Consider the following 21,074-nt stretch of genomic DNA (forward strand, 5'->3'; position numbering starts at 1 on the left):
GTATTCAAAAAGTGCTACCACCATTGGATCAATATCATTTCCCATAATGTGTTTATATCAACTTGTTCACAGATAGCAAAGTCATTTTCCAGTCAAAGATGAAATCAGATAGTTGATTGCAAATGCTTGTATACTGTGTGAAATGAAAAAGCATTTATGATAAATGCAGATGGATAGTAAGAATAATTGCCCAGTGAATTATTTAACCTTTTTTTAAATAAAGGTATTTAAATTGGGGATGTTTTGATCTTGGAAAAGCCAGAGTTTTAATTAATTATTCAGGTTCCATATGAAGATAAAAGGAAAGGGCAGCAAAGTGAAGGATTAGTGTGGTGATTAAGAAGATGCATTTAGGTGCTTTTATTTTCAATCTTTGATCTCAAACTGAAAGACAGTTATAAAATCCTTTTAAGAAGAAGTTTAATAATATTGACAGATCTGCTGCCTTAGAAATTATATAAGGTTACCTTTACAGCATTAGCTCCCTAAACCCCTCCAGATTTAGCAATTCTCAACCTATAAAGGCCGAGACTCTGAAAACCTTGCGCTCTTGCTGGCATCTCAAAAATGAAATGTCAACTGAACTTTCAGTTTAAATATATTCCAGGTGCATAAAAAAAAAAAAAGTATGTAAAGTTTAACAGTGGCCACAGCCAGAGTAGAAAAGCCTGTCCCCTGCCAGCAAGCTGGATAGAAGAACCCTTACTCACTGTGTAGGTGCATTGGTCTCTATGGAGAAGCTCAACACACACCCTATGAAGTCAGACCTATAGCTCTGAAATCTATAATTTTCACGCTCCCTGCTGATTGGATAGCTCTATTTCTGACGCAGCAGGAGGCGTGCCAGACCTATGAAGAGAGGCAACTGCCTCCACGCAAGAGTCCTTCTCTGCAGCATGCTGGCAGGAGACAGGCCCAAGATGAGGCTGCTTTCTCCAGAAAATAAGACTCTGCACACCTAAAAGCCACTGCCATTACACCTATAACTGGCCTTTGCAGCAAGGAGCACATAGAAGGGCAACGCATGCAAAACAAAACTGCAGAGGCTCTCCACTCCACAGTCACTGTGGAGGCTCTAATAATTTAGAGTTAGGACTACAGATACTGGGGTGCCTTGATGGGGCTTAAGCATGTATTTGCAAATGTGTTAGCAAATGTGTCAGTTGGTTGGCAGGCTGGTCGGTAAGTTGAGCCGGGAATTTCTTTGGTTTCGTCTGCACACCTAAAGGTTTTTAAATAGTTACATAATCATGGCTCCAACCACTCACACAGCCGGAGTCCGCAAACCCGGAAGGAAGACTGGGTAAAGATGGATGCGCCTTCAGTGGTGACAGTGCACTGCTGGAGGGCTTCGTTCTAAGGTAACTCTCCACATAATGTGCTAGTATTCGATGCATACTAGCACATTATGACATTGCCTTGCAGGTTTTTTTTTTTTTAAACGCCCAGCGCTTTACTAATGCTTCAACACACACCAATGAAAGTACACAGAATTAAAACACACAAATCTATTGTGCTTGGGTTGTTACAGGAATCCTTACATATAGCAGCTAGCACAGTATTGTTGGAGACAATAAACAGTAATACGTAGTGATGTATATTTCACCAACAGCCCACACGAATGTCAATTAGAGCTTCCACCATGACAATGATACTCTCAAGATATAAATGAAACAATCCTCATTATGCAGACATTCCAGTTAGGCCTCGTACACACGATAGGATAGCCAGAGGACAACGGTCTGAAGGACCGTTTTCATCGGTCAAAACTGATCGTGTGTGGGCCCCATAGGTTATTTAACCTTAGGTTAAAAAAATAGGAACTTGCTTTATAATTTAACCGATGGATTGCTAATAATAGATCAAAACCGATCGTTAGTAGGCACGACCATTGGTTAAAAAACCTGCGCATGCTCAGAATAAGTCGACGCATGCTTGGAAGCATTGAACTTCGTTTTTTGCAGCACATCGTTGTGTTTTACGTCACCGCGTTCTGATACGATCATTTTTTTAACTGATGGTGTGTAGGCACAACAGACCATCAGTCAGCTTCATCGGTTAACCTAAGACAACGGTCCTTCAGACCGTTGTCCTCTGGCTAACCTATCGTGTGTACGAGGCCTTAAAGGTTTATCCTTTTTTTTCATTATTTGGGTATTTTTTTCCCCCATGTAGGAAATGTTGAATCTGCAAAATGCTGAGAGATGTAGGAGAACCAATTCATTTCAGTGCACCTCTACCTATAAACAATTTCACATCAAGCCCTTTATTACATGCTCATCCAAAAATGTTGTGTATATCATTTATTGTCCATGCGGGCTCCAATACATTGGTCATACTGCCCGTATGTTACAGACAAGATTGAGCGAGTATGTAGCCAACATAAGGAAAGGATTGCCTAAGCATAGCTTGTCCAAGCATTATGCTTTGCAACCTGACTGTAATCCTGAGGGTACCATCTCTTTAGGAATAGATAGGTTTACTAGTCATTGAAAGGGTTGTAACGTAGTTAGAGAGATTTCCAGGTTGGAAACGAGGTGGATATATAAAGCCAAAACTTACACCCCATTCGGTATGAATATCGAATGGGATAGTAATTCTTTTAATATTAATGGTTGATCAGAGATGTTGTCACTACTACATTGATAATGAATTTTCTGTTTACAATATGGTGTTGAGAAAAAAAATGGCTGCACATGCAAAGTTTCCAAAAGTGCCTTTTACTGCAGACAATCAAAATACACCAGGGACACCAAGTGTTAGTCACGTAGACGCGTTTCACATATCTGATCTGTGCTTAATCATTACATAATCATAGAGTAATGATTACCCACAGATCAGATGTGTGAAACGTGTCTACGTGACTAACACCTCGTGTCCCTGGTGTATTTTGACTGTCTGCAATAAAAGGCACTTTTGGAAACTTTGGATGTGTAGCCATTTCTTCTTTTTCTCAAGTTTTTACGGAGGCGGGCTGGGGCTAGCACTCCTACTTGATTCCAATAAAGGTATTGCGCACACACCTGGAGCAGCGGATTCCTCTTTTGATACAATATGGTGTTAACTAGAATGTTTTTGCATTTTCAATGTATGTTAAGGTGTGTTTTATCATTGTAATATATCTATTAGCCACAAGATGGCGCTGTTCCCCGTTTTATTCGCTCTCAATGGAACCAAGTTGCTTATAGTTAATAATTGCTTATTATAACTTTGAATGTTTATGATTCACTTCCTTGTTAGGGGCTGATATCTTTCAAAGTTCAATATATTATCATTTTTATTATTGATGTTTATATGTGTGCCTTCCTTTACTGTGAATGGCCTTTGGTTATATTTCTGGTCAACTGGAACGCAGCCAATATCCATTTTCATTGCATAAGCCGCCCCCTATATAAATAGCTGTATCGTGCGTCTAGCTACGCCCCTGACTACAACATCCCATGACGAAACACGTAGCGGGAGATGGAATGTGTGACGTGATCACATGCTGGGACGCAGCGGCCATCTTGTTGGTTGAAAACGCTGGTCATTTCTGCATGCATTTTAACCTATTATGAGAATGTAAGTTATATATTTTTTTTCTAATAAACCTTTAACTGGGATGTCTGGTAAAATGTATTTAAAGACAATTTTTTGGGGGGGTTTAACACCTCTAAGTGATTGTTTAGGGAGGTACTGCACTACAACACGTTTTACATCTAAAGTAGATTATATAATGAACTGTAATGTGTGTGCTTACTGTTTTTTAGGATCCACATGACTATTGTGTACGTGCTTTGGAGCAGGGGTCTCCAAACGTTCTAAATAAAAGGGCCTGTTTACTGTCCTTCGGGATTAAAGCGGGAGTTCACCCATTTCTAAAAAAAAAAAATTTCTTCCCCTAGATTTCTGCTCGTTCGGTCTAGGGGAATCGGCTATTTGTATTAAAATATGAGCCGTACTTACCCGTTTTCGAGCTGCATCTTCTTCCGTCGCTTCCGGGTATGGGTCTTCGGGAGCGGGCGTTCCTTCTTGATTGACATTCTTCCGAGAGGCTTCCGACGGTCGCATCCATCGCGTCACTCGTAGCCGAAAGAAGCCGAACGTCGGTGCGGCTCTATACTGCGCCTGCGCACCGACGTTCGGCTTCTTTCGGAAAATCGTGACGCGATGGATGCGACCGTCGGAAGCCTCTCGGAAGAAGGAACGCCCATTCCCGAAGCCCATACCCGGAAGCGACGGAAGAAGATGCAGCTCGAAAACGGGTAAGTACTGCACATATTTTAATACAAATAGCCGATTCCCCTAGAGAAAACGAGCAGGAAGCTAAGGGGAAAAAGTGCCCTCTAAGGGTGAACCCCCGCTTTAAGGGGGTCCAGTGAGAGTAGATAATGTCTCAGGCTCAGGCGTTAGTAGGAATAAAAAAATTACACAGCAACCCTGTGGTTAGGAAAAGGAGGAATGGAGCGCCATCTATGGTATTAGTGGTAGGAATAGTGCCCCCATCCTTGGTGTCAGTGGGAAAATAATGCCCCATTGGTGTCAGAGTGCGAAATAGTGTCCCATCATTGGTGTCAGTGGGAGGAATAGTGTTTTTAATTATTAGCTATTGATAGCACATGTTGTAATTTATTCTACCCAGCATTATCTTTTGTACTATATAATAAACCTTTTTTTACCCTTAATATTGTCCGTTACTGCCTAGAGTAGCCCCTCATATCCCCGGGGGTACCTCCGTCTTGGTTTCCTCCCGTGGAATATTACCTTATTTTTTATGCAATTTTTTGGCTACGGCGGTAACCTCCTGTCTCTGGGTATAATGCATGGAATATAATAGGGGCATACTCACCTGTTGTGGTAGTTATGGGAGGAATAGTGCCCTGTCATTGGTGTCAGAGTAAAGAATAGTGCTCCATCATTGGTATTAGAGGAAGGATTTTTTGCCCCATTGTTGTTGTCAGAGGGAGAAATAGTGTCCCAAGGGCTGGATAAAGGCAAGCAAAGGGCCATATCCGGCACCCGGGCCGCAGTTTGGAGGCCATTTACAGATTAGTTAAAGTGACAGCTGCTGATAGGTATGAAGAGAGATAAAAATGGATTGGTTGATACTATGGGGTTGATTTACTAAAGGCAAATAAGCTGTTTGTGTAGCAAGATCATTTGCAAGGGAAATTTCCTATAGCTTAGCATGTGGTGAAAATTCACTTTGCAAATAATATCCAATTAAGTGCCAGATGTGCCTGGGCACACCCTAATCATCCTGTGTAGTACATTTCTCCCCTGTTTAGACCCCTGATATTTCACAAAATAAATTGTAAGCAAAAAAAAAAAAAAGTAATAATAAAAACAACTGACACCGTCCACTGCTTTACTGACACTATCAGTATATACAGTATACACCAGCACACACACACATATGTGTTTAAGCTTTGGGGTGCATACTCAAATGCAATAGGCTGTGCACACCTATGAAAGGAGTCCTGCAGTAACCAACAGCAGGCAGTCATCATCCTTTTCTCAGTGCTGCCCTCTTTATTTGTTTTACAGATATGTATGTCATAGAAATAAGCTGCAGTAGTCCACTGTAATAGTCTAAAATGCAAAAACCATAAAAAAGCAATCAGGATTCAATGTTTAGTACTCTGATGTCAGTCATCATTCATAATTCACTGCACTTTCTATACCCTTTTGTTCCTTGTATGTCCTTAGTGATTAAACTAATTGAAATTTCTTAGCTTTAACAGCCTGAAAGCTGACCCCTAATCTATAATCTGTGAAGGCTTCGATGGAAAGCACAGCCTCATGAAAAATTAAACATACTTCCATAAACAACGCAAAAAGCAAAGCACAAAGTGACTGTAAGAATCTAAAGGAAATGAGAGATCCCATTGGTTGTTACCCATCCTACACTCTGTCCCTTGCTCTTTTATTGGATTAGTCTGGGAGTCATGTTTCTCTGCGAAGGAAACATCCAGAAGAACAGAGAATACAAGCAATCAAATACAGTAAAACCTTGAATTGCGAGCATAATTCATTCCGGAAACATGCTTGTAATCCAAAGCACTTGTACAGTAGGTGTTTGTGATATTGTGTTTTTAGCACGACAGCATCGCGCTGATTCTCGGCGACATGGTGCCGAGATCTCGCCGACATCTCGCACTCACTGGAATAGTGACAGCACATTCCAGCAAGCGCGTCATAGAAGCGACGGGAGATCCGACTTGGATTCCCGCCAATTCTACACGTGTGCGGCGTTTGTTATGAATCCTGAGGGGGAGGTCCCCGCCGGATTTTAAATAAAAATTGGGCATCGGTTCCCCCCTCAGGAGCATACCGGGCCCTTTGGTCTGTTATGGGTTGTAAGGAGAGCACCCCCTACGCCGAAAAAACGGCGTAGGGGGGTCCCCCTACAATCCATACCAGACCCTTATCCAAAGCACGCTACCCGGCCGGTCAGGAAGGGAGTGGGGACGAGCGAGCGCCCCCCCCCCCCCCTCCTGAGCCGCACCGGGCTGCATGCCCTCAACATGGGGGGGTTGGGTGCTCTGAAGCAGGGGGGCGCACTGCGGCCCCCCACCCCAGAGCACCCTGTCCCCATGTTGATGAGGACAGGGCCCCTTCCCGACAACCCTGGCCGTTGGTTGTCGGGGTATGCGGGCGGGAGGCTTATCGGAATCTGGGAGCCCCCTTTAATAAGAGTCAAGAGCGGAGAGCGGCGAACATAGAAGAAGACCCCCGGAGCGGAGAAGACGTCACAGAAGAGCTGAGAAGACCCCCCGGAGCGGAGAAGACGTCACAGAAGAGCGGTGAAGACCCCGGAGAGCAGGAGAAGACCCCCGGAAATCGGAAGAAGAAGCCTCCCCTAGTAAAAGAGCTAAAGAAGACAGGGGAGGCCTCCGGAGCAGACTAATAAAATATTTTAATACCCTGTGTGGTTTATTTGTGTTTTTACCACTTTTCTTGCAGGGGAATGGGTAGGGGTACGATGTACCCCATACTCATTCACTTAGGGTGGGGGGCCGGTATCTGGGGGCCCCCTTTTTAAAGGGGGCTCCCAGATTCCGATAAGCCTCCCGCCCGCATACCCCGACAACCAACGGCCAGGGTTGTCGGGAAGGGGCCCTGTCCTCATCAACATGGGGACAGGGTGCTCTGGGGTGGGGGGGCCGCAGTGCGCCCCCCTGCCCCAGAGCACCCAACCCCCCCATGTTGAGGGCATGCAGCCCGGTACGGCTCAGGAGGGGGGGGGGGGGGGCGCTCGCTCGTCCCCACTCCCTTCCTGACCGGCCGGGTAGCGTGCTTTGGATAAGGGTCTGGTATGGATTGTAGGGGGACCCCCCCTACGCCGTTTTTTCGGCGTAGAGGGTGCTCTCCTTACAACCCATAACAGACCTAAGGGCCCGGTATGCTCCTGAGGGGGGAACCCATGCCGAATTTTTATTTAAAATCCGGCGGGGACTTCCCCCTCAGGATTCATAACAAACGCCGCACACGTGTAGAATTGGCGGGAATCCAAGTCGGATCTCCCGTCGCTTCTATGACGGCTTTGTCTCCATCGCGGCTGACCAGCTCGGCGCTGGCTCCCGCGATGGGGCTCGTAGGTGCTCAATCTCGCCGAGAAAGGGAGCGAGATTGACACAATATCGCGTGCACCTACTGTATACCAAAGTAAATTTTTCCATAACCATTTATTCATAAATCCTTCAGTTTATAGTCCATATAAAAAGATTATAGCAATGTGATAAATTGTATAACCATAAAATGACCATCCACACATGGAAGTCTCCACAAGGGGATTAGAAGCAAAATCCAGCATGAGCTCTAAAAGAGTATAAAAGAGAACAGAGGCTCCTCTAAGTGTAGCAATATGGTCTATGTGGACAGCTTTACCCTGAATACCTGCATACTTAGATGTGCCTCTTAACTACTTCAGACCCGGGCCATAGTAAAAAGACGGCCTCCAGGTGGCTCTATAAAACCGAGAGGCCGTCTTTTTACGGCCTCCGGCCACTGGGAGGCGCGTCACCGCGATGCCGATGCGCGTGCCTGGCGGCCACGATGTCCGCCATTTACCCGCGATCGGCAGTTTTACAGCAGGGACGTAAAGCTCTGTGTGTAAACACAGAGCTCCATGTCCTGTCAGGGAGAGGAGACTGATGCTGTGTCCCTTGTACATAGGGACACAGCATCGGTCACCTCCCCCAGTTAGTCCCCTGCCCCCACAGTAAGAATCACCCCCAGGATCCACATTTAACCCCTTCCTCGCCCCCTAGTGTTAACCCCTTACCTGCCAGTCACATTTATACAGTAATCAGTGCGTTTTTATAGAGCTGTTCGCTGTATTCATGTGAATGGTCCCAAAAAATGTGTCAAAAGTGTCCGCCATAATATCGCAGTCCTGACAAAATTCGCAGATCGCCGTATTACTAGTAAAAAAAATAAAAATAAAAAAAATGTCAGAATTCTAGCCCCTATTTTGTAGCCACTATAACTTTTGCGCAAACCAATCACTATACGTTTATTGCGATTTTTTTATTACTTTTTTTTTTTACCAAAAATATGTAGAATACATATCGGCCTAAACTGAGAAAAAAAACACTTTTTTTTTTTTTTTTAAATTGGATATTTATTATAGCAAAAAGTAAAAAATATTGGGGTAGATCCACAAAGAAATTACGCCGGTGTATCTACTGATACGCCGGCGTAATTTCAAAATTCCCACGTCGTATCTGTTTTGAATCCTCAAAACAAGATACGACGGCATCATGGCTAGATCCGACAGGCGTACGTCTTCGTATGCCGTCGGATCTAAGATGCAATTTTTCGGCGTCCGCTAGGTGGCGTTCCCGTCGTAATCCGCGTTGAGTATGCAAATTAGCTATTTCCGAAGATCCACGAACATACGACCGGCCGTCGCATTTTTTTACGTCGTTTCCGTTTGGCTTTTTCCGGCGTATAGTTAAAGCTGCTATATGGTGGCGTACGCAATGTTAAGTATGGCAGTCGTTCCCGCGTATAATTTTGAAAATTTTACGTCGTTTGCGTAAGTCGTCCGTGAATGGGGCTGGAAGCCATTTACGTTCACGTCGAAACCAATGACGTCCTTGCGACGTCATTTGGAGCAATGCACCCTGGGAGTTTTTACAGACGGCGCATGCGCAGTTCGTTCAGGGCGGGGACGCGCTTCATTTAAATGAAACACGCCCCCTACCCGCCGAATTTGAATTCCGCGCCCTTACGCCGCGAGAGATACGCTACGCCACTGTAATTTATGGCGCGGATTCGTTGAGGATTCAAACCAACTAAAAGTAAGTTACAGCGGCGTAGCGTATCTTCGATACGCTGCGCCCAGGGCAGATGTATGTGGATCTGCCCCAGTATGTTTTTTTTTTTAAACCCGCAGAGGTGATCAAATACCACCAAAAGAAAGCTCTATTTGTGGGGAAAAAAGGACGCCAATTTTGTTTGGGAGGCACGTCGCACGACCGCGCAATTTTAATTTAAAGCGACGCAGTGCTGAAAGCTGAAATTTCGCCTGGGCAGGAAGGGGGTATATGTGCCCAGTAAGCAAGTGGTTAATCATTAACCATGTGAGTTGCTAAATGTTGTACCTTCATTAAATGTAACCATATTGCTACACTTGGAGGCTCCTCTCTTTTTTATACTCAGTTGTGACATGACGCTGCTCTTATATCAAGACATCGCTTGTATATCAAGGCAAAATTTATGAAAACATTTTGCTTGTCTTGCAAAACGCTCTCAAACCAAGGTTTTACTGTAATACTTGTGTTACTACAGGAAAATGTAATCTACAGCAATTCCATTTTCCTGATAATGGGCATTGCGCAGAATCCACCTCCCTCTGAATCTGAGACAGCAACATAAAGGTCCAACTATGATTTTAAACTTGGCAGTGGAACCCTTTAAGGTTCAACTCACACGTGCCTGTTAACCGCTTATGTTTCCGATGCATTGGCACATGTTGAGGTACATGTGTTGTTGCTTGAGCCCATCCATTAGCTCTGAATTGTTAAAGTGTATTCACACACTGAAAAATGCTGCTGACCTTTATTTTCCCAATACAGTGTAGGTCAGCCGTCACTAAATGGCGGCCTGCGGTCCGAGTCCGGCCCGAGTGCCGCTTCTGCCCGGACCGCCACTATAACAGCAACAGCAAGCGTTGGTTTGCTGGGGTTTCCCCAGCAACCAGTGACGCTGCGTGCGTGCGTGCGTGTGCCTGCCCCCTGCTCCTCGCCGCGGGTCCAGATTAGGGGTGACTCACGGGCAGTGATTAGGGGTGTGACTTCACGCGCGCGCCCCGCCCCCTGCTGTTTGCGGTTCCCGGGTCCACTCCTGGCTCTCCTTGCAAGAAGGGGCGTGACATCACATGTGCTCCGCCCCCCGCTGCTCGCGGTTCCCGGCTCCTTATCTCTCAGCTTCCACCCCCTTCGGTATTTCAGTGCCTTCCTTCATTAAGGTATGTGGGCCATTAGTGATCACTAAAGGGCATATTTTTATTGTGCACACTGCTGGGCATATGTGGTTAATGTTAAGGGCCACTCTGATGAACCACTTTTATTTTAAGGGGCACGCTGATGGGTATATTTTTAATGTGCGCAGTGATGAGCATATTTTGTTAAGGGGCACACTGATGAACACATTTTTGTTGTGCCCATCAGCGTGCCCCTTAACATAAAATGTGCCTATCAGCGTGCACATTAAAAATATAACCATTAGCGTGCACCTTAAAGTGGTTGTAAAGTCAAAATATTCACTTTCAATGTAATTGTGCATTTCATCCTTGTAAACCGATTGACATTTTATATTTTTTTCCTTACCTGCCTGCTTCTGAAGTTACAGCTAGATTGACGAGTGGGGACGCGTACCGCGCATGCGCCGGATCCCCGTTAAATTCGGCAAGCAGAGCCTCTGCCGGCTAAAAATCTGTTTATGTCGGGGCTGCGTCATTTCCTTATGGTGACGTCAGCCCCGACATCCCGCGATACTTCTATTAAGAAGCTGAGCCTTGACCCCATGTGACTCGCTACGTCGGAGGGGTTGTGGAGAGACGCGGCTCGGCTTCAGGAAATCATGCGCACGCGCGGGATTATAGCCACAGCTACATACTGAGGGCGGAAATATATCACTGTATAGGCATGGAAGACAGCAGTAGAAATGGCGGCGGGGAGGTACAAGCAGGAGTGTTCACAAAAACGTATATTGAAACAAGTAAGACGTTTTTTTTGGCATACTATATATGTAACTTTGATTGAAAATACCTAACTTAAGCTATATATGGCGATTTAGTAATTACATGTTTGAGTTTACTACCGCTTTAAAATGAAATGTGCCCATCAGAGTGCCCCTTAAAATAAAAGGTGCCCATCAGCATGACCCTTATTTTATGTTAAGGGCCACTCTGATGGGCAGATTTTATGTTAAGGGGCACGCTGATGGGCAGATTTTATGGTAAGGGGCACGCTGATGGACACATTTAATTTCAAGGGGTACGCTGATGGGTATATTTTTAATGTGCACAGTGATGGTCATATTTTGTTAAGGGGCACACTGATGGACACATTTTCTTGTGCCCATCAGAGTGCCCCTTAACATAAAATGTTAATTGTGCACATTAAAAATATACCCATCAGAGTGCCCCTTAACATAAAATGTGCCCATCAACGTGACCCTTATTTTATGTTAAGGAGGACTCTAATGGGGACATCTGATGTAAGGAGGCACTCTGGCAGGTGTAAAGGGGTTCTGTGATAGGGACACCTGATGTAAAGGGGCGCTGTGATGGGGACACCTGTGACTACAATCTTTCTGAGTCATAGCACAGACTTGAGATTCGGACCTCGGCCCAAAGAAAATGTTGGCAACCGGACCTCCTTGAATTTTAATTCAGTACCCCTGGTGTAGGTGTTCACAGGTATTAATGCATGGAGACACAACAGAGACCCTTTAGAAACTAACTGACGTACTCCTAAAATACATGCACATGCTGCCTACCGAGTAATACCACAATAATAATAAAGTCTCATTTACCTCTTTCAAACTGTAATTTCTTATATTTTTGCATTATTTCAGCAGCCACTATGCATTCAATCTGTAAGAATAAATAAGAAACTTTTACTTTTAAAAGAAAATAACCATATATAGTATGTCTGTATTCAGAGTTCCTAGTCTCACAGCATTCAAGTAAAATATATTCCAAGGACTGCATTTATTAGGGGCCAGTTATGCAAGTCTCAAATAAATCCCCCAGGGAACACTGTGCACATAGCATTTGTCTCCATTCAAATGAATATTGTAGAATTTACATCAAATTTACATCAGGTTGAAAAAAGACACAAGTCCATCTTGTTCAACCAAATAATTAAATAAATAAAAAATAATATCATACAATCACATATACACACAGTTGATCCAGGAAGCAGAAAACGCCCAGCAAAGCATGCTCCAATTTGCTACAGCAGGAGAAAAAATACCTTCCTGATTCCCCGAGAGGCAATCGGATTTTCTTTACCTATAAATGTCAGTACCCAGTTATATTCTGTACATTTAGGAAAGAATCCAGGCCTTTCTTAAAACTATCTACTGAGCTGGCCAGAACCACCCCTGGAGGGAGTCTGTTCCACATTTTCACAGCTTTTACTGTAAAGAAACCTTTCCGTATTTGGAGATTAAATCGATTTTCAGCAGTAGGAGCCAATGGCTTTTGCTTCTATCAGTCTTCCCTGTGAGGAGGGAGAGAGCAGATAGAGCTGCTGCTCTTGTGCACTGCGCTGGATCGAGATTGTGCGCATGTAAATATAAGGGCGGACTGGGGGTGTCCCGATCACAGAAGTTTTTTTCCCTTGAAGGAGAAGTACAGCTCAAGCTTGTTTGGCTGTACTTCTTCTGTGGCTCACATGAGTGCAGTTCGTTCTGCACTCCTGTGACCCATTTTCAGCTAAACCCAGCTGTCAGCTGACATCAAAGAGCCAGTCCAGGCTCGGGCAAGATTGCCACAATGAAGTCAGGACTTGCCCACATGCCTGGAACGGCACCCGGCTCAGTCTCTCAGCCAATGGCTGAGAGCCTGAGCCACCCACTCCTGCCTCCTCCACAGCCCAGCTCAGTGAGCGAGGGGAGGCAGAGCAGAGAGCGGTGACTGGTAGTCCCCGCTCTCTTCTCAGGGTGCCCTGAGAACCGAGCGATCAGCTCTGTTTGATTGCTTGGTTCTCAGTGTTAGAGCCGGTGGGGGACAGATGCAGCATGGGACTGATGCTGCATCCACCTAGGTAAGTATGATTCTGCAAAAAATCAAACCCCATTCTTCTCTTTTAATGCAGAGAATGCATTTAGAGAAAAAACCTTAAGGCTTTAGAACCACTTTAAAAGTGAACCTGAAACTAACCCCTCCACCCCCAAACACATTTATACTTTTTAATTAGTTTCCCCACAGATCTGCCAGATAAGTAAAATACTTGGCACTTCCAGCATTGGCAAGTATGTGCTTCTTTTCCGGTCCTTCCACAAAGCAGCAAAGTGTACCTGGGTGGCCAATTGCCAGACCTGAGTGATGTTACATGAGGGTAGGGGGGTCCTTTGCTCTGTCTAAGCTGAAGAGAGGTGGCCCTATGAAGTTACACTTAGAGAGAGACAGTCTGAAAGGAAAACAGCTTCCGACAGCTCCTGTGCTCTTTCTTGATAAAAACCATAATTATGTGTAACACCAGTGTCATGAAATGAAATAGTAAAGCATACATGCAAAATTGAGTTAATAACTTTAATCATTTGTTAATCAAAATAACTGATTTAAAACCATTATAGTTAGCAAATTAGCAAGTTATACTTGCCTCGTTTTCTTGTAAATGGCCTCTCTTTGGGCAACTGGCATCCGGGCAACTAATTGCAGTTTCTAAACCTTCTTTGATCAGAAGTTCCACATACTGTTTTAAACACTGTTAAGAGATGGAGAACAAAAAAAAACTTCATTTATTCATAGTTGTATGTAAATTCTGGATAAAATGAAAAGTGTGTATATGGGGGAGAGAAAAAAAAATATCTGATGTGCTAATGAAATACATCTTAAAGTGACGTTCCACCCAGGAAAACAACATTTGCCCAAAAATCTTAAAAAAAAAAAAAAAATTATACTCACCCGAAATACCTGTTGCTATGCGGAAGTTCATAATCTGCCTCTTCCGTAGCCGCGGTCCGTCTTCTTCTTCATATTCTCCTAGTGAAAGCGCTGCTTTCTGGGAACTGTGTGTGTTCTCAGAGAGCAGCCGCCCATTCACAAGTCGGCGCGAGACTCGCGCATGCGCAGTAGGAAATGGGCACTGCCTGTTTCCCCTAGTGTGAATGGCGGCGTGGGACCTGCATCGATCGTGGGATCGGCATCGGGGGGCCATCAGCGCGGGAAAGTAGGACAGGTAAGTGTCCTTATTAAAAGTCAGCAGCTACACTGTTAGTAGCTGCTGACTTTTAAAAAAATAAATTTGCGGGTGGAATCCCGCTTTAAGTAGAATCCTCAACAACCAATGCAAAATTCCCTTCTTGTGTTTTACGTTTTAACTGCAAAGTAGCAATATAATAACTGGTACCAGCTTGCAGCAAGTGCATTGAACCTATCTTCAGATTTCATGACACAGCAATATTTCTTCATGGTAAAAAAAATACATATAATGTCCATATTTATAGGTAGCAGTAGAGTACACGTAAAGTTAGTATCAACGTAGAGCAGTACTGCATGCCAAGATCAACTCAGCCAAGTCTTCCGCAGCTTATTTTGGCAAAGGGAAGTGGCACGTTCCTGAAGATTAGTACGGCGGCTCATTTACATACTGTATGCTCTTCACTGAAATCCACATCAGGTCTCCAGCTTGGCTTTATATAGTAACAAAAACAGTGATGTGGCCACCACACATATGGTTTACATTCGGCTTCCAGAGGAATGTAGTTTTTGCTGTAAAAGGCTAACTGCTACTGCTCTCCTTCCAATCTTCCACCTAAACTAGAGCAATGATTGCTTTAGACATATGTGAAGAGTTTTACATTTTCACAGCGACGGTTTTCCTAAAGTAATTGTTAGATGTATGACAAGTATATCTAGCTTTCATTTTCTGGTGTTTTTTATTTATTTTTTTTGGAGAAAAACGTCAAATGGAATTGAGGCTAAGCAAAACCCTACTACTGTATTAAAGTAGTATTAAAGTAGTAAAGTAGTAGTAAACCCTTTACAACCACTTTAACCGACAGGCAAGACTAGATTAAGGATTACCTGTAGGTGCTTGAAATATGGAGACATTTGCAAATCAACGTACGGCGCTTTGTTCTGCGCATGCACCAGAGTACTCGGGTCATGCCGTGAGTGAAGGCTCCCGCATGCATGTGCGGGAGTGATGTCACTCGACTCCGGCCACTCACAGAGCCGGAGCTTGTGGCCCCGGAAGGAAGAGGGGTGAAGAATGGCCGCTCGTTACAAAGAGAAACAAAGAGGAAGTAACACGCATCAGGGTTTACTTCCTCTTTAACCTCCCTGGCGGTATGATTCTGTCTGGAATTACGTACCAAAAGCGGTACATTTATTTTGCAAGGAAATTGGCATTTATACTGTAGGCCTGTAATTTTTAGAAATAACTCACTTAAATCTGACCAAGCAAGAGTCTTGTAGGCATCCCGGGTATGATTTTTTTTTTAAAACAAAATTATAAATTATAATATAATAAATAATTATAAATAATTATAACAAATAATAATATAATTATAATAAAAATTATTCAATAATGTAATCAACTCAAAATCACTGAAATTTGCAGTTGCAGAATTGTCGCTGTCATTATTTTATTTTTTTTATTACGAATTTCCCCGCAAATCGCTATCGCACATTTCTGCAAGTGATTATAATTTATTATCGCTGTTTTCTAGCTGATCTAAAACCATTTTTGACATAAAGGGACACTTTTGGACAATCTACAGTTTTTAGGCAGAAATGACATTTTTTATTATATAAAAGTACATGTAGGACACTGGGCAGACCACTAGGGACAAGGGGGGTGTGTATTTTTTACATACAGTACTGTAATCTATAAGATTACAGTATACTGTATGTAATGTGTTTGTTTACTTTTTTGAATTTGGCGTCGTTCTCCGTCCCCGTGCGTCGTAACGTCGCAGGGAACGGAGATCGGCGGCACACGGGGACTGTGAATCGAGCGAGGAGGTCCCGCTCGCTCACACAGCGGGTGGCATCGCTGGATCCAGAGACAAGGTGAGTAAACCAAGCCTGTGGATCCAGCGAAAGGTAAGCCCGTCCAGCCCGAGCGTGACTCGGGTTTAACGATCCTAACATGTAAAACCAACCCCGAGTCACGCTCGGGTTTACCGTCAGGGGGGTTAACTTCTTCTCTCCAGCATAAAAGATACAACTGAGCATCTACTGGTTGACTACTCTACCTGTGTTAGCTGGCCTTCCCCAGATAGAAAGTGCAGGAAGAGAGGGGGAGGGCATACAGGATAAAACAGCCTTTTTATACAATGGAGAGGATTAACCCCTTAAAGGAACACTAAAGTTTTGTTTTTTATTAGATCAATTGATTGCTGTAAGCAAGAGCATTTAAATATTACTTACCTCGTTTTTCCTTTTGACCTCCAAAATACAGTAATCCAGGTTTGAAAATGCCATTTCCTGTCTCTCCTCTTCTTGCTTTCCACCAGCATCTGAGCTGTTTTGCATGGTGGAAAGCAGAATGTTCTCACCCCCTCCCTATGACTACAGCCCTGCGTGAAGATGCTCTCTTATCCCTCACAGGCATGGAGGCTAAGCCTAATGGGAACTGTAGTTCCCATTAGGCTGTGATGTAGCAAGAATAAATGCGCACCGCAAACCAGGAAGTCAGTGAGAATAATGATTCAGGAGTGATGGAGGTGAATAAAACAGCTTGATTTCAACAGGTATCAAACTAGTTATAATGCAAAACATTACTTTTTACTTTATCAGCTACTGTCAGACTTTAATTTAAGAGGAAAATATTTTTGTCTTTACAACCCCTTTAAGTTTCAGAGTGGGTATAACAAGCATGCTATGCTGCATATACAGACTGATTTTACTGTTGTGGGTTTAGTAACACTTTAATCTTGTGTATAATATCCCCAACCTTGCCTAATATGGAATGAACAACCTCGTAGTAGTTTCAATAAAAGGAAAGGTTCATAAGGCCTCATGTACACAGGGTGTTTGCTCATTTCCTCTGAATGCCAGAACTCCGGGCAGGGGAAAAGCTGCTTTAAAAACACGCCTAATGCCGCATACACACTATCGGTTTGTCTGATGAAAACGGTCTGATGGACCGTTTTCATCAGACTAAACCGATCGTGTGTGGGCCCCATTGGTTATTTATCCATCGGTTAAAAAATTAGGAACTTGTTTTAAAATTATCTGATGGATAAAAAACCTATAGAAAAAAACGATCGTCTGTAGGCATGTCCATCGGTTAAAAATCCACGCATGCTCAGAATCAAGTCGACGCATGCTCAGAATCAAGTCGATGCATGCTTGGAAGCATTGAACTTCATTTTTTTCAGCACGTCGTTGTGTTTTACGTCACCGCGTTCTGACACGATCGTTTTTTCATCGGATGAACCGATCGTGTGTACAGGGCATAAGGCCACGTATTGCATATATAGCACCCTCTACCATAGGTAGGTGCTAGAGTGAGGATTTTTGTATGGTAGCTGCCAGAGCAGTTACATTTAGACAGGCCTATGCTTCAGGATAGGCCTGCTTGTTTTGATCTGGGGGCAGGGAGTGGTTAGTGTAGCAGTGGGTGTGGCCACCTGTGCTTCAGTTCTTGGGCACCTCCCCTGTTTCCAGGGAGAATGTTCTGGAAGAAGGGCAGAGCTGAGGACTGGAGTAACAGGGAGCTCATGTGAGGAGCCCTGACCAATCCCCAACTGGAATTGACAGGGGGCAGGCCTCCCATATAAGCTCAGGTCCAGCCCACTGGAGGGCAGTTATTGACTGGGAGATGTGGAGAATGGAGTGCTAGATAGCAGCAGGAAGGGGGGGTGCACGCCACGTCGGAAGAGCACAGGAGGGCTGGGAGGGAGCCTCATCCTTACACGGTCATGGAGGAAATGTCCTGGAACAGAGGGGCTGGAGAAGCTATTAGAATGCATGTGAACGCATGAGGAGAGACTGTGGGGTTTTGTGTCAAATCAGTGTGGCCTGCAGGCTCAGGATTTGCAAGTCGGGATATCTGGGATCAGTAGTCCATCAACTAAAGCAAGCTGTTAAACAACTAGGCCGCCTGGGAGGGGTACGGCAGACCCCTGACCTGTTAAAGTCAGAAAATAAAGCCAGCATCTGGGATTATTCAAAGTGATCTCTTTTGTAAAGTGAAGATGATTGGATAGGAAGACTAATAGTTTACAGTGGAAGTTTTGTGCAGGAGGAGAGAGGTCCTGGGAGAAACAGTCTGCAGGAGTTAATAACTCTTAAAGTGATCTTGCGCTAAAGAAATAAATAAACCTACACGTGCAAACTGCAATGGTAATAAAGTGGCAAAGAATGAATTCCAAATTAATTCATATGTATTGCAAAAATGTGCAAACTAACACAATGTGGTCAAAATAAAAGATGCCCTAAAGACTTTAGGTGCCCAAACTTTTATTAACGGAGCAACCGTATAGCTAAAGCTCTGTCACAAAAACTGTCACAGAACTCAGCCCCAGGCCAGAATCAAGAAAAAAAGCGAATATCTACTGCATGCACTACTAGACACTGTTCATCTGGGTCCACAGAATGGAAGAAGTACAGTACATCCGGAAAGTATTTACGCTCTCCACATTTTGTTATGGTACAGCCTTATTCCAAAATTGATTCAATTCATTATGTTCCTCAATATTCTACAAACAATACCCCATAATTACAGCATGAAAGAAATTATTTTTTGCCACTTTTGATCTTCTACGCACACAGAAACAAATTCCGCTCCGAGAATACTATCATTATGTGCGATTAGGCATGTAAGAAGTTTGGAACCACCAGGACTCTTCCTAGAGCAGGCCGCCCAGCCAAACCGTGCAATTGGGGGAGAAGGCCCTAAGTCAGGGAGGTGACCAAGAACCCGATGGTCACTCTGACAGAGCACCAGCGTTTCTCTGATGCCGGGTACTGACGAGCATCCGTCGGACCGTTTTCACCGTACATGTCTGCCCGGGGATTTCTGTATGGTGGCTGTACTCCCCATCATACAGAAATCCGCGCGTAAACAATACGCGGGGCGTGTCCGCATCGTCGCCGCGCCGATGACGCGGCGACGTGGGAAGGCCTGCCAGTTAAATGCTTCCACGCATGCGTCGAAGTCATTCGACGCATGCGAGGGATGGCGGGCGCTCGGACATGTACGGTAGGTCTGTACAGACGACCGAACATGTCCGAGGGGACAGGATTCCAGCGGGCTGTTTTAAAACAAGCCCGGAAATATTTGCCCGCTGGGAAAAGGCCCGGCGGGCAAATGTTTGCTGGAATCCTGCCCGCTCGGGCCTACACACGACCGAACATGTATGCTGAAACTGGTCCGCGGACCAGTTTCAGTAGACATGTTCGGTCGTCTGTACGGGGCCTGAGGAGAAGCTTCCAGGAGAACAACCATCTCTACAGCACTCTACCAATCCGGCCTGTATGGTATAGTGGCCAGACGGAAGCCGCCACTCCTCAGTAAAAGAGACATGACAGCCTACCTGAAGGACTCTGAGCATGAAAAACAAAATTCTCTGGTCTTATGAAACAAAGATTGAACACTTTGGCCTGAATGGTAAGCGTCATGTCTGTACATGTCAATGTACAGAGAAATCCTTGATTAAAACCTGCTCCAGGGCGCTTTGGATCTCAGACGGGGCGAAGGTTCATCTTCCAACCGGGCTTAGGGTCTAAGCAGTGAGCACACAGCCAAAAAAACAAAAAAACAAAGGAGTGGCTACGGGACAACTCTGTGAATGTCCTTGAGTGGCTCAGCCAGAGCCCACACTTGCTGTGCATTGACACTCCACGTCCAACCTGATGGAGCTTGAGAGGTCCTGCAAAGAAGAATGGAGGAATCTGCCCAAAAATAGGTGTGCCAAGCTTGTAGCATCATACTCAAAAAGACTTGAGGCTGTAATTGGTTTAATAAATTTGCATGGATTTCAAACAAACTTCTTTCACGTTGTCATTATGGGGTATTGTTTTTAGAAGTTTGAGGAAAATAACAAAATGTGGAAAAGTGAAGCGCTGTGAATACTTTCCAGATGCATTGTATGAGAAGTTGTGAAGAAGCAGATGATCTCTCAAGCAGGGAGAGAACACAACACAGGTTTTTGGGGAATAGAATATAAGAAGAGAGTGTAATCAATATCTGATTTATATGTTAGAGTATATCGGTGGAGGCAATTATGGCCATGGATAGGTCAGAAATAAGTAGAATGTATAGATGTGTGAAGGTCTGTTTTTACTTTTGATGATGTGTTAATATCCCTGTTTGTGGAAATGTGAAATAAGGAAAAACGGAATAAAGAATTATAAAAAATAAAAAAAAAGAAGCAGATAACACGAGGGACACAGAATTACACAATCCCGTGAATAAAGCTCGAACAATATGCCAACATTTAAGGACCAAAAAAACATTGTTAAAGATTACAGGTACAACTAAAACACTTGGGACAATAAAAATGAATCGTGGAACCCCAAAAGAGGTCCTAACCCACAGGTTACAAGTCTGTGTCACATCCAGGGGTGGACAACTCATAGAAGATTAGGGGGTCTCCGGGCTTACAGATGGCCACCACGCCACGCAGTGCAGAGGCAGGGCAGCTAAAATCTCGGGATTTTTACATCAAAAGAATGTCGGTTTCAGACATATCAGGGACAGATGTAAAAAAAAAACACAGATTTTTACATACTGTCCCTGGTTTTATTGAGCCTGGCAACCCTGATGGGGCCCCCTAGTGGCATGGGGCCCTCGGGCAGTGCCCGAGAGCCCCAATCGTCAGTCCGCCCCTGGTCACATCCAAAAAAACATAGACCAAGATACAAATTTTGCCAGACTCTGACTGCCAACTGAGCT

General features: G+C 44.3%; 1 protein-coding gene across 1 annotated transcript in view; it reads right to left on the reverse strand.

The window, feature by feature from the left end:
• RNF144A (ring finger protein 144A) overlaps nt 1-21,074 on the reverse strand; it is a 103,710-nt gene that overhangs the window by 36,076 nt on the left and 46,560 nt on the right. The window contains exons 3-4 of the mRNA XM_040348648.1: nt 13,824-13,928; nt 12,028-12,088 (exon numbers count right to left, since the gene is read on the reverse strand). Coding sequence (XP_040204582.1) covers nt 12,028-12,088; nt 13,824-13,928 — 166 coding nt within the window. The remainder of the gene's footprint in view (nt 1-12,027; nt 12,089-13,823; nt 13,929-21,074) is intronic.

The sequence above is a fragment of the Rana temporaria genome, chromosome 4 (assembly GCF_905171775.1).
Source record: "Rana temporaria chromosome 4, aRanTem1.1, whole genome shotgun sequence".
NCBI lineage: Eukaryota > Metazoa > Chordata > Amphibia > Anura > Ranidae > Rana > Rana temporaria.